This window comes from Engraulis encrasicolus, chromosome 24 (assembly GCF_034702125.1).
Source record: "Engraulis encrasicolus isolate BLACKSEA-1 chromosome 24, IST_EnEncr_1.0, whole genome shotgun sequence".
NCBI lineage: Eukaryota > Metazoa > Chordata > Actinopteri > Clupeiformes > Engraulidae > Engraulis > Engraulis encrasicolus.
Window position 1 is genome coordinate 5,188,920 of NC_085880.1, and position 12,387 is coordinate 5,201,306.

Genomic DNA, 12,387 nt, shown 5'->3' on the forward strand with positions numbered 1-12,387 from the left:
GCAGCTTTTCCTCGCTCTCATCTCACTAATGGTCCTGAAACCTGATGAAAGCCTTATCAGATGCAGACTGTGTTGAAGCCTCATTCTGGTGATCCTCCATGGCCGTGGCGCCAACCCACGAGAGCTACACAGAACATGCTCTCTCTCTCTGTCTCTCTCTCTCTCACACACACACACATACCTTTTTTCTTTCTCTTTCTCTCATATGGCCGGCCTCTCTCTGTCTACTGTCCGACTCTGTGAAACGCTCTCTCTCTTTCATGCACGCATTCTATCTCTCTCTCTCTCTCTCTCACACACACACACACACACGCTATCTCTCGTTTGCTCTCTCGCTCTAGAAGAGCCAGAAATGGGCGCCGCGTCTCCCATGGCCCCCCCGCCATGCCTCCTCCATAGGACCCCGGGCCCCGGGGGGGGGTCTCCATTAGCATCCCGTATGACCCCCGGCTGTGGCTCCCACCGCTAGCCCGAGCTTTTGATCTTCATATGCACCGGCAGTTGCCATCTCTTCCCAGCAGGTGGCACCGTTCCTTCCATACGTTCCTCTCCTCCCTTATCCGAATCCGCCAACTTTTCTGGTTACATCATCGCCAGCCAGCCAGCCAGCCAGCCAGCACGCTGCTTCCCCTTCCATCTCCTCATTATCAAGTCAATTCCCTTCTGTGCAGCGAGGCTTTCATGTAGGCGAGGTTGTGAGGGTGTGTGTGTGTGAGAGAGAGGGAGACAGAGAGAGACAGACAGGAACAGAGAGAGACAGAGATAGAAAATGTGTACGTGTGTGTGTGTGTTTGTGAGTGCGTGAGAGAGAAACAGAGAGAGAGACAGAGACATAGACATAGAGAGAAAATGTGTATGTGTGTGTGGGTGATTATAGCGGACTGAGGGCCAATGTAACTACAGAGTGAGGCTGTGAGCATGCTCCCTGATCAAAGCACGCTACATCGTTAGAGGCACACTGCCTCGCCTCGTTTCTCCCATCATCTCTGGCCCCAAACAGCAGCCTTGAAACTTGTTTTATGGTGTGGGTTTAATGTGTGCGTAACACACACAAACAAGCGCGCGCGCACACACACACACACACACACACACACACACACACACACACACACACACACACACACACACACACACACACACACACACACACACACACACACACACACCACACACACACACACATCTTATAATTAAATAACCCCCCCCCCCTCTCTTTCTCTCAGACACGCACACACACACGCGCACGCACACACACACACACACACACACACGCACACGCGCGCACACACACACACACACACACACACACACACACACACACACACACACACACACACACACACACACACAGTCTATTCCTTAATACAATGTCACAAGCACACACACACACACACACACACACACACACACACACACACACACACACACACACACACACACACACACACACACACACACACACACACACACACACACACACGCACACACACATGCACAAGTCATCTGCCCTTGTATTTCAAAGCCTTCAAAGCGGATGTCACACTCACACACACACACGTCTTTGCTATCAGCAGCATTTCATGATGCCTGACTAGCCAGAGTCTCAACCTTCACTGAAAAGACAAATGTATTTTTTCTCCCTCCTCCCGCTGTCAGTTGAAAAGCTTTTTTTTTCTCTGCAAGCCCAGTGGCCATCTCACTGATGCAAAAGTGTGTTTTATGCACTGCGGCCTTTGAAAACACAATGCAGCATAGTAGACTCAAACCTTTCAATGCCACCCCCACCCCCTGCTCCAAGTCCTTCTCCACCATTCAGAAGCCACAAATTGCTTTGTCAGTGAAAGGGTAGGAAATGGGTTTGCGTGAAAAGGCCTGCCGTGCCTTGCCTTGTGGGCAAGGCCAGCTAACATATTTGAAATGCGTAATGATGTGGGAGGCTTGTGTCAGTGATGTTCAGATGAGTGGGTGTGCTAGTGTGGTAGACCGTTTCTATACGTTCACGAAATGGAGGAGAAATACAGGAGAAGCTTTATGGTCAAAGACACCTTCTCGCGGTTTGTTCTTCGGAGGAGAGGGGACGATCTGTCCAGGCTAGCACCCCCAAACCCCCAGTGAGAAAACAACTGTGAAGGCTGTGGGTCTGGGGTCCGTTTCTCGATTATTTTCGTTGCTAACCGTCTTAAAACCGTCTTAAGACACCATTAACACCATTTCCTTGGATTTAGTGGTGAGCGTCGCTGTCAAGAGAGAGTTGAGTCGCTCTTACGAAGAACGTTACTACCATCATTAGCAAAGACGCTTTCGAGAATGCCACCCCTGGGCCACCAGCCCAGCAAAGCACTAGTACAGCACAGGTAGTGTCGTTTGTGGCGTTGAAAAAAGGGCTGATGTCTTAGGATGTGGTCATACAGATAGTAGAGTAGCAGAGTGGAGATGCTTTTTTGATCCCGGGAGAAATGAAGGAGTCTAGCAGCAACCTAAGCGCAAAACACACACAGTACAATGTAAAACAAATCAAACGTACAGTGCAGCAAACATATGGGACACAACGTTAATTCATTATGTCAACGAAAGTAGTAATACCAATTATCAGCTGTGTTTACAAAGCCTGTGTTATCCTGTTGATCTAACTGTGTAAATGTTAGTGCGTAGGAAGGGTGAATAACTGCACTCCCCGTGGACCAGTGACTTAGATTTCATTTAACCTGCTGCTGCTGCTGCTGCTGCTGCTGCTGCTTGTTTCATCTGCAGTAATTGGAGTAAGTGGTCTTGGAGCCTCCTCTGGGACTTCAAGGCCTACATTACTATCAAAGCAACTCTCTATTCTCTGCCACGCTAAAATAACTCACCTACAGTCTATTTTAAGACCATTGAGTTCTTTTAAACAGTGTCGTTGTATCTCTCTTTTTTGTTAGTTCCCGAATTTGAATTCCCATCACATGCAAAGACGACACAGATCACAGTCTTAAAGACGCAGCCTTAAAAACTTTGATTGAGGATTACCAGGGTGGCTTACGAAGGTAGTCAATTAATTAATACATTTGTTAATTGTAATCCCAGAGGTATCAGGAAAACCTGTTCTTACCACACCTCACAGCTCAATTTTAGGAACTTAATACATTTCTAAAGCACTTGGCTTTATATGATTTAGGTCCACCGCTGGGTTAATAAACTTGGTTTATTTACCTACTTAATCGCCTTTTTCATTTACCCCATCTTACTATTTTACTCAAACGCTCAAGCAAAAACTGAAGCGTAAATTACGCTGTTCTTCTAAAATGAGCTTAGTCCACAACTGCATTTGGGAATCAAAATTCAAGCCTACAGTTTTGGTACATTGCCTTCTACACAATGGTCCTAAATAAGCTTAATCCAGCACTGCACTTGTAAATCAAAACTAGTCAGATGTGGGCCTCTGTCAGCTCCTAGTTGCCTGCCGAGATTTTTTCAGCCTTTATTGTGATATGATAGTCGGAGAGTGAGATAGGAAAGTGTGTGTTTTATCAGAGATACATAGGGAGAGAGAAAGAGAGAGACAGACAGACAGACAGACAGACAGAGGGTGTAGGGGGTTTGGCTATGACCCAGGCTGGATTTGAAATTTGGGTGCCCATGAGAAGCTGCCCATACAGTATATATATCGTACATGGTACAGGTGCATTCACACAGTGCACGACAGCACCCCCTGGTGTTTGTTTTCCGTGCTTGTGCCCCTTGTTGTGTCCCATACATCCATCCGTCTGTCCTCTAGATCTTCCTGGACATGGTGGAGAACTACCCGACGTGTCTTCGCGTGCTGGTGCTGGCGGAGAACGACATCAGTCCGGAGCTGCAGCAGCAGATCGCTGACCTGCTGTCGGAGGGAGACGAGGAGGAGGACAAGGAGGCAGAGGCCCAGGGCCAGGCATCGGACATTGGAGGCCCTCCCCCGCCCCTGCCACTCCCGCCGCTCGCCCACGAGAAGATCGCCTGGATCCCGCACAGCAGTAAGGGCTAGTGCGGCCAACCAAGCACCCGACCCCTGAGTGACGTTAGCTGCTGAGTGACTGTCTTATTACTTCACCTTCTCGCTTTCCTACTTCTGACTTTTCCTACTTGTTCTGTCTCATTCTCTCTCTCTTTCTCTCCTCCTCTCCTTATGACTCTTGTCTTGGTGCTGCTTGCTATCTTTCTTATCCCTCTTTCTTCCTACTGCTTCTTCTCATGAGGCTCTGAAGTGTCTGACGTCCCTGGCGTGTCGCCTTCATGGGTTCTTCTGTAGCACTGCTCACAGCAGACTAAACGAGACCAAACAGAGCAGAGCGGGACACCTTCTGCCTTGGGGTGTGTTTCTCGACAACATCATTGCTAATTACAGTAAGTTAGCAGCTTACTTGGTTGCAATGCAATTTCCCATTGGAAACCTCGTAAGTTGCTAACTGGTTAGCAACCATGCTTCGGAGAAACAGGTTACATGACTTGTTTTTAACCAAAATCACTGACCTCTCTCTCTTTCTCTCTGTCTGTCTCTTTCTGCTGTCTGTCTCTTTCTCCTGCGCTCTCTGCGCTGGCTTGGCTTGTAGCAAGCGGCTGTAGACAGTAGAGGCCGTGGAGCTGTCTGTGTCCTGTGCCCGGTAAAGTCGAGTCGTTTTCTTAGCAAGTATTGCCCGTCGACGGTTGTCTGTGAAGAGAACTCCAAGTGTAGCGGATCTAGAGTATAAATAGTCTGTCTGATTGCTAAATATAATCTCGTCTTCAATCAAAGTTCTGGCCAACTCTAAATGTTACCGTCTTCATCTTTGTATACGAATCCTTGAGGTATTTTTTTTCAATCATCTTTTAAAGATATTTTTAGCCTTTCAAGTTTCAACGACAAAAAAAAAAACACTTTCAAAAAGTGTTGTTGCAATACCGTTGCGTTCAGTAAGCTGTGGATGGGAAGAAAAAAACAAGAGAGTATTTGCTAAGCTTGACACTCCACTTTACTCCATGCCTCTCCCCCTCCCTCATTTCTTTTTGTTGTTGTTTGATGGTTTGTTTGTTTTTTCGTTTTGTGTATTCTGGCGAATGATTGTTCAGTTCGCCGTTGCGTCTTGGGAGCCCAAGTCACACCTCTTCTGGTAGGGCCCAGGGGACCGTCATGGGACCAAAGCACTGTCTAAATGGCACGGGCCAATACTCGAGTCAAGCATCTGCTGCATGTTATGTATGTTTAGAGAAGAGCACCATTGCTGCATTCGTTCATCATGACTGGGATCTGAAACGGACCCAGCTTAATATAAGTCAATTGGCTAATGTAAAAGGGCCATATTAGTGCTCGTCACCAAGCAAACCTCCTCAGATCTCCAAGATGAAGGGGGGGACGGACGATGACAAAAGAATGTGCCATGGTCCCATGCAGCCTACCGCTAAGGGTGTGACTTCAGCTCTCTGTTGCGTCTTGAGAGTCTCACCTGCTGTCTCTGGCCAAACCCCTCCCCTTCCTCCAGACTCCTCCTCCGGCCGCCATGTGATCGTGCTGACCTCAGACCTAGGGGACAGCCTATTGGCTGAGACAGAGATGTGACTCCGCCTAGGGGAGACAGCCAATTGGCTGAGACAAGAGATGTGACCCCAAGGGGTCGTGTGTCGTCGTCACGGTAGCGCTTTTGTTTTTTGCACTGCTCGGCTACAGCCTTGAGAATGACATCACCTGTTAAAAAATTATGTTATTTAAAAAATAAATAAAAAAAAAATGAGTCTGACTCCACCCTCCGGCGACATCACACTGAAACTGCTGCTGGTTTCCATGGTAGCAGCAAAGCATCGCCGACACAATAACTCCTCAGACACCAAGTGACTTATTGCTCTACACTCGAAAGTGAATTATTTATTTTCCATACGTACTTAATTTATTTATATGATATTATGTACTGTACTATTTAAACTTGTAAGCAATGATGGTGTGTGCTATGATAGACTGGCTTCATAGATTGTAATGGTGGCCTGATGATAGTATTCAAATAAATCTGTTTACATCTTTCTAAAATATATGCTGTTTTTTATTTCTTGCTTCCTTGGAAGACTGTTGACATGAAGGGTCGTGTCGCCATCTGGAAAGCAGTAAAACGGGTAAAAAAAAAAACTTTCCGCAGAAGTGATTCGCTTATGCACTCAAATAAATGCACACCTCTATGTACCATCTCTTATGCAGTGTTCAGAGCAACAGAGCACTGTGCTGGTGTCCATTCCCACACCCCACCTCAACCTGGTTACGCCAACATTTTTGAGGAATGGAAAAATACTTGATTTTTCTCTGTGAACCATGACGACAACTTAATGTCAGCAGTTTCGTCAGGGTAATAAGCAGTCACATGCGATGAAGTATCCAACACGGGTATGAACAAGAGACGTTCACTGGTAAGCACATTGGTTCTGAATGTGACTGGGAATGGGCACTAGCACATCCATGGGATGTGCTCCTCAACAGTATTGTTGCCAACCACCACTAGGTTGCCTATGGGAATTAATTTGCATCGCACCCAAGTAAGTTGCTTACTTAGTTAGCAATGGCACTGTTGAGAAACGCACCCCAGGCCGGCCTGAACATAGTCCTAGGCTGAATCTCAAATGGTGCACTTGTGCACTTTAGTGTTCATGTTTCAGTGCGCATGCCATATTAGTTACGCACTGAAACATAGTGCCCGAAGTGCACAAGTGCACCATTTGAGATCCAGCCCTAGTGTGTGCATGGCTGCTGCTGGCAGTGCCCTGAAGTGCCACCAGAGGGGGCCAGAGATCACAGATCTTTGAACACAGCGCTTGGCTTCTCTCCAGCTCCCTTGCTGATCTCTGATGCTTGAACACATTCAGGTAAATCAAAGAGAGTTTCTGCACTCCTGCTTCCCCAGACACTGCCGCGGCTTTGCTCTCTGGCTCTCTCTCTCTCTCTCTCTCGCTCTCTGGCTCTCTCTCATCCCACTGCTGCCTGCTGCAGGGCTGAGGCCTCAAAACAAAACCAGGCCAGACTTTAGTTTCATCTTCAAGGGGATTGTGATGATCTCATACCACACATTACACTACACACACCACACCACACACACACACACACACACACACACACACACACACACACACACACACACACACAGATGATCTTATGCAACACTTGGGCACTCACACAAGACACAAACGCACGCACACACACACACACACACACACACACACACACACACACACACACACACACACACACACACACACACACACACACACACACACACACACACACACACACACACACACACACACACACACACACACACACACCAAGTGCCAACATCTCCCACAGTATGCATTCATGCAGTATGATGGTTTCACGACAAACACACATCACATGCGTGTGGAAAAACAGACCACAAACACACATCAGGTCTGCAAGTGCCAGTCCAGGGTTATACTGCTCTTATGAAAAACACTCTCTGCCCTGTTGCGCCAAACCGCCTCCGAACACACTGCTGAAGCTTGCTGCAGTACACGCACACAGAGGAGAGGTCTGACGAGGGTGGTTGTGTGGCGGTCAAGAGGAGAGTAGGAGGAGAGGAGAGGATGTGTGGAAGTGGAGATGAGAGGAGGTGTGGAGATGAGAGGAGGTGTGGAGGTGGAGAGGAGGTGTGGAAGTGGAGAGGAGGTGTGGAGATGAGAGGAGGCGTGGAAGTGGAGAGGAGAGGAGGTGTGGAAGTGGGGAGGAGAGGATGTGTGGAAGTGGAGATGAGAGGAGGTGTGGAAGTGGAGAGGAGAGGAGGTGGAGAGGAGGAGAAGAAGTATGGAGATCAGAGGAGGCGTGGAGAGGAGAGGAGAGAAGTACTGGAGAGGAGAGGAGAGGTATGGAGATGAGAGGAGGCGTGGAGAGGAGAGGAGAGGAGAACTGGTGGAGAGGAGGTGTGAAAGTGGGAAGTAGAGTAGAGGAGGTGGGCAGCAGTAGAGTATCTATGGTTCTCCTCTGCACCTCTGTCACCCACCTGCCAGCGAGCACCTACACTCCTGCTGACGAGGGCACAGCAGAGGGGGGGCAGAAGTGAGGGAGTGGGATAGAGAAGGGAAGCAGAAGAGAGAAAGAAATGTGTTGCTGTTAGATAGAACGAGTTACAGGTGGTATGTGAAAAAGACAGGAAGGGGGGATTGGAAGAGAGAAAGGGAAGGAGGAAAGAGGGGAAGAAAGAGTCAGGGAGAATGAGGAGGAGAGAAGGCACGAGGAAGAGTAGGGAAAGGAGAGAGCTCCGACTAAGCCCTTTTGTTTGCCCGTTGCAGACGAGCTGCCATGTGCCGTTACGCAGTTATTCACACGGCTCTACGTGCATGCAAGGAATTCCTCCTTAATCCCCTTTAAAAGACATTCTATTTTGCAGAGGTGGAGAATGCTTTGAAAGGCATCCAGCTGTCAAACAAGGGGAATAAGACGGAGCTGTGAGCATGGATCTGGGTGTTAGAGAGAGCAAGGAGGAAGGGAGAGAGAAAGAGAGGGGGAGGAGGGAGCGTGAGAGATATTTGCAATGAACAATGTTGACATCCACAAGGGTAGAGAGCTATGAATAGGAGTATGGGTATGAGAAATGGAGAATTACCGGTACAGTATATACGTACATGGGTTACAAGGGGGAGGAGATTAAGTAAATAAACCGAAAAGGGATGAGGGTTACGAAAGAGTGCAATGACACACCTGTGGGAGTCTATTATACAGCCTGTGTGTGGGTGGGAGGAAGTGAGATGCGGTTGAGGATGTGTGGGCAATGATGATGTGGGTCAGCGAAAGGGCGAAAGATAAAGGTGGAGATCATGATGTGTAAAGTAGTGCTGCACTGATTCAATTTTTTTGGGCCCAATACCCGATGCCTGGCTGTGCTGTATCGGCCGATACCGATAACACTCGGTTTGAAATGAATAGATATATATGAAGAGCTGCATACTATTGGATGTAAAATCATTGCTATCATGGTTTTGTCAGGCTGCTGCCTACCTTTGTGAAACAGGAAAAAGACCAATACTGTACAAAGTCAATGCAGTAGAATTTTTATACTTTTTAAATACCTCTGATATTAAATAATTAAGTTCAAGGCTGCATTCAGGTGTCATACAAGCATCAGTAAATGGTATTCGTACCCTGTTTGTTGGTACTTGCCGATACCACAATTTTTGTGCCGTATCGGGGCAGTTCTGGTATCGGTATTGGTGCAACACTAGTGTTAAGTTAAAAGACAATAAGTGAGTGTCCCATTATAACATGGATATGGCTTGCAGAAAAATTCTGTGGTCATGGCGTGGTCAAGAGAGAGAGAGAGAGCAAGTTTTGGACATTGGCTAGGATCTGAAGGAGTAAATAGTGTGGTTATTGATGCATCATTGGGGGACCATTGAGTTTTATGAGGGGGTGCAGGGTCAGGGCCGGATTAAGATGGCCTGGGGCCCCTAAGATACAGGTTGCTGTGGGCCCCCCTAAAAGGCAAATTTTGTGACAAATGTACATAGACAATGTCCTAATTATAAGATAGACATTAAGGATAACATGTCTACCAACTGTACTCAAACAGATTAATCTCGGGCCCCCTGACAGGCGGGGGCCCCTTTGCTGCAGCCATATCTAGTCTGTGCATTAATACGGCCCTGTGTAGGGCGGTACAGGCCAGGGTAGCGAACAAAGTGTGTGGTTTAAAGAATGAGATGTGTGAGTTAGTGAGGGAGACGCATGGACTCTTCGAGAGAGTTGAATAGAGTAAGATTTGAAGGTCAATTGTTGCAAAGCAGATAGTCACTTCTGTGACGGAGAGTGGCATATAAAGGTCAATGGTGGTTAGAAAGAGTGAGATAGGGTGGCCAATAAGGGCTACAGAAAGAATCAGATATGAGATGTTTCTGGGTTAGAGAGATATGATCCATCAGTGCTGGTTTGAGAGTAAGATAAGATGCATGATAAGAGTGACATGATATGGTTCAATTAAATGTAGGGGGGAGAGAGAGAGAGAGAGAGAGATGTAAGGCGGAGGGTTAGAGAGGATCAGATATGATGAGATGTGTAAAGGGTAGCCCCTTAATGCACGCCGTACCTCCTGTGGCACGGTGTAATAGACATTGAAAGTTAACTATTATAGTACTACACTACTGTGACAGTTCACAGGACATTTAGTCATACATTACAACTTGGTCATTGCCATTCTGCTAACAGCAAATGTATAATGCAGCGTCTTAAGGGGTTAAAGAGTGACATATAAGACATGTGGGTTCGATATAGAAAGGTGGATGAGGGTTATGGAGACAAATGACATGGATGTATGACTTTACAGAGAGATTAGGAATTATGAAGATGGAAGTCAGTGAGAAAAGTAAGATGGAGATGGGGTGGGATGTGAGTGTGGCTGTGGGTTGGAAATGAGTGACACTGACAGGATGCGTGCAAATGAGAGAGTATGGATTATGAAGGAGAACATAAGTTAGAGACCGTGAGCAATATGAAGATGGATGTTGCTCAGTAAGACAATGAGATATGAAGATGGATGTGGAGTAGAGTGCGTGACAGGATGTGTGCGAGTTAGGGAGTTAGACTATGAAGTAGAGTGCACGTTAGAGACACTACTACAGGGAGAAACATGAAGATGGATATGAGTACGGATTGTCAAAATCCAAAGCCAAAATCTGCTTTATTGTGACTGATGTGAAGCTGGATGTGTGTGAGAGGGAAGTAGAGCAGGTCCAGCTGAGAGATCCGTCTGAAGTTGAAGAGATCAAAAGCTGTCGTTTGCTCAGGAGGAACCGTGTCAGATCTGTGATCTCCTGTAGTTCAAGAGGTCGTCCATCATTCCATCCTCCCTGCAGACAGCTGGTTTATACTGTATTTGAGCTCAACAGACAGGCAGTCCTTCTGGTTGGACCCTTTCTTCTGTGATGTGCCTCTGAAGTCTGGCTAGGATAGAATGGATGATTTCCAATGCAACAGTCTGTGCTGCTGTGCTGTTTCTGCCTCCCAATGCATGTGCCAGGGACTGTTTACTGATGGAAGATGAGGGGGGGAGAGATTGCTTGAGGGCAAATGGACCACCAGAGATAAGAATCCTAGGCAGAATTAACTGAATCTGATTGAATATAGGATTGGAACCGGGGAGCCAAAGACAGGCTATGCCTCTCCTGTGTAAAACTAATGCAGACAGCAGGCCTACAGCTAGTTCACCGCCTCCCCACAGCTAATTATGATGAATAATGTTATCTTCTGTACTTGCACTTTTTAATTTCTCTGGCTCCTATCAACCATGTACTGACTAATTTCTCCACAAATTGCAGTCTTGTTGTGTAATAATAATTGTGATAATTCTTGTTTCAGGTTAGTTCACATGTAGTGCATCCCGCAGGCCCTGCCTGTCCTTAACAGGGTGATAACACTATTAATACACTATTAATAAACTATTTTTGTTTTCAGAAACATCAAGGTGAACGTGTAGATGAATCAGCATGTTTTGTTGCATGCTGCTCAGTGGAACTGATGACTTTGGTGGTGTGTTGTGCGTTTTACCAGAGTATTCCGCTTGACAGCAGGCGAAAGAGAGCGAGAGAGAGCGAACGAGCAAGGGGGCCATCTGCAGCTGAGCGATTGGGAGGAGAAACCAAACCACATAGCTATTACGCGCGGCCACACTCCCTCTATTTCCCCGCTCCGCTGGCCTCTCCACTGCCAGGAAGCCTGGATAATAGAAGAGGGAGGAAGAGAAGAGAAGAGAGGAGGGAAGAGGAGAGGAGAGGAGGAGGCGCACCATCTATAATTAATGAAAGGCTGCTCGATCAATCTACGCGAGACGCTAAGTGACCGGGACAAGCGGAGCGCCACGGAGGGTCCTCCTGCTCTTTTCAGCATCCCAGAAGTCTAAGGAAATGAATGCTGTATTTATTTTGTTTGTTTGTTTTTTTGTTTTGGCCTGGCCTTGGCTTGTCAGTCACCCCATCTCACCAATCCACCCACCTCCTCATCCTATGCACCCGCCCCCTCACCCCTTTTACAAGGCCGAGAAAATAGCACACACCAAAACTCAAGAAAGAGTGATGAAAAGATCATTAAAGTTCAGTTAAGCACTCTGCAGACTCCTTGTTTTGCTACATTCATACTGTGTACACCAGGGGTCCCCAACCTTTCTGGGTCTGAGGGCTACTCGAGGGCTACCAAGGGCTACTGAGGGCTACCCAAGAGCTACTTGTTTGTTCAAAGTCCTCTACCGATGTCTTGACCTTATTCCCAAATCACGCTATGATTGAAAGATCACTTGCTATAGGTTATAAAGAAATAATCTCATATTTAAATTAAGAAAAACATTAACTGTGACCAAATTCTTGTAGTCATCACCGTTTACTAATATCCTTGGTGGGCACATCATAAGGTCCTGGAGGGCTACC

The 12,387-nt window shown here is 47.0% G+C and overlaps 1 protein-coding gene across 2 annotated transcripts in view; it reads left to right on the forward strand.

The window, feature by feature from the left end:
* The window catches only part of lrrc73 (leucine rich repeat containing 73), a 31,178-nt gene extending 19,089 nt beyond the window's left edge, over positions 1-12,089 (forward strand). Inside the window, exons 5-6 of one of the 2 annotated variants that reach the window (XM_063192269.1) lie at positions 3,752-3,986; positions 11,519-12,089. In XM_063192269.1, the coding sequence (XP_063048339.1) occupies positions 3,752-3,986; positions 11,519-11,532 (249 nt within the window). In that variant the 3' untranslated portion in view covers positions 11,533-12,089. Of the gene's footprint in view, positions 1-3,751; positions 3,987-5,468; positions 5,982-11,518 lie in introns of those variants that run through there. The other variant, XM_063192268.1, reaches the window with a different exon arrangement.
* The last annotated feature ends 298 nt before the right edge of the window (positions 12,090-12,387 follow it).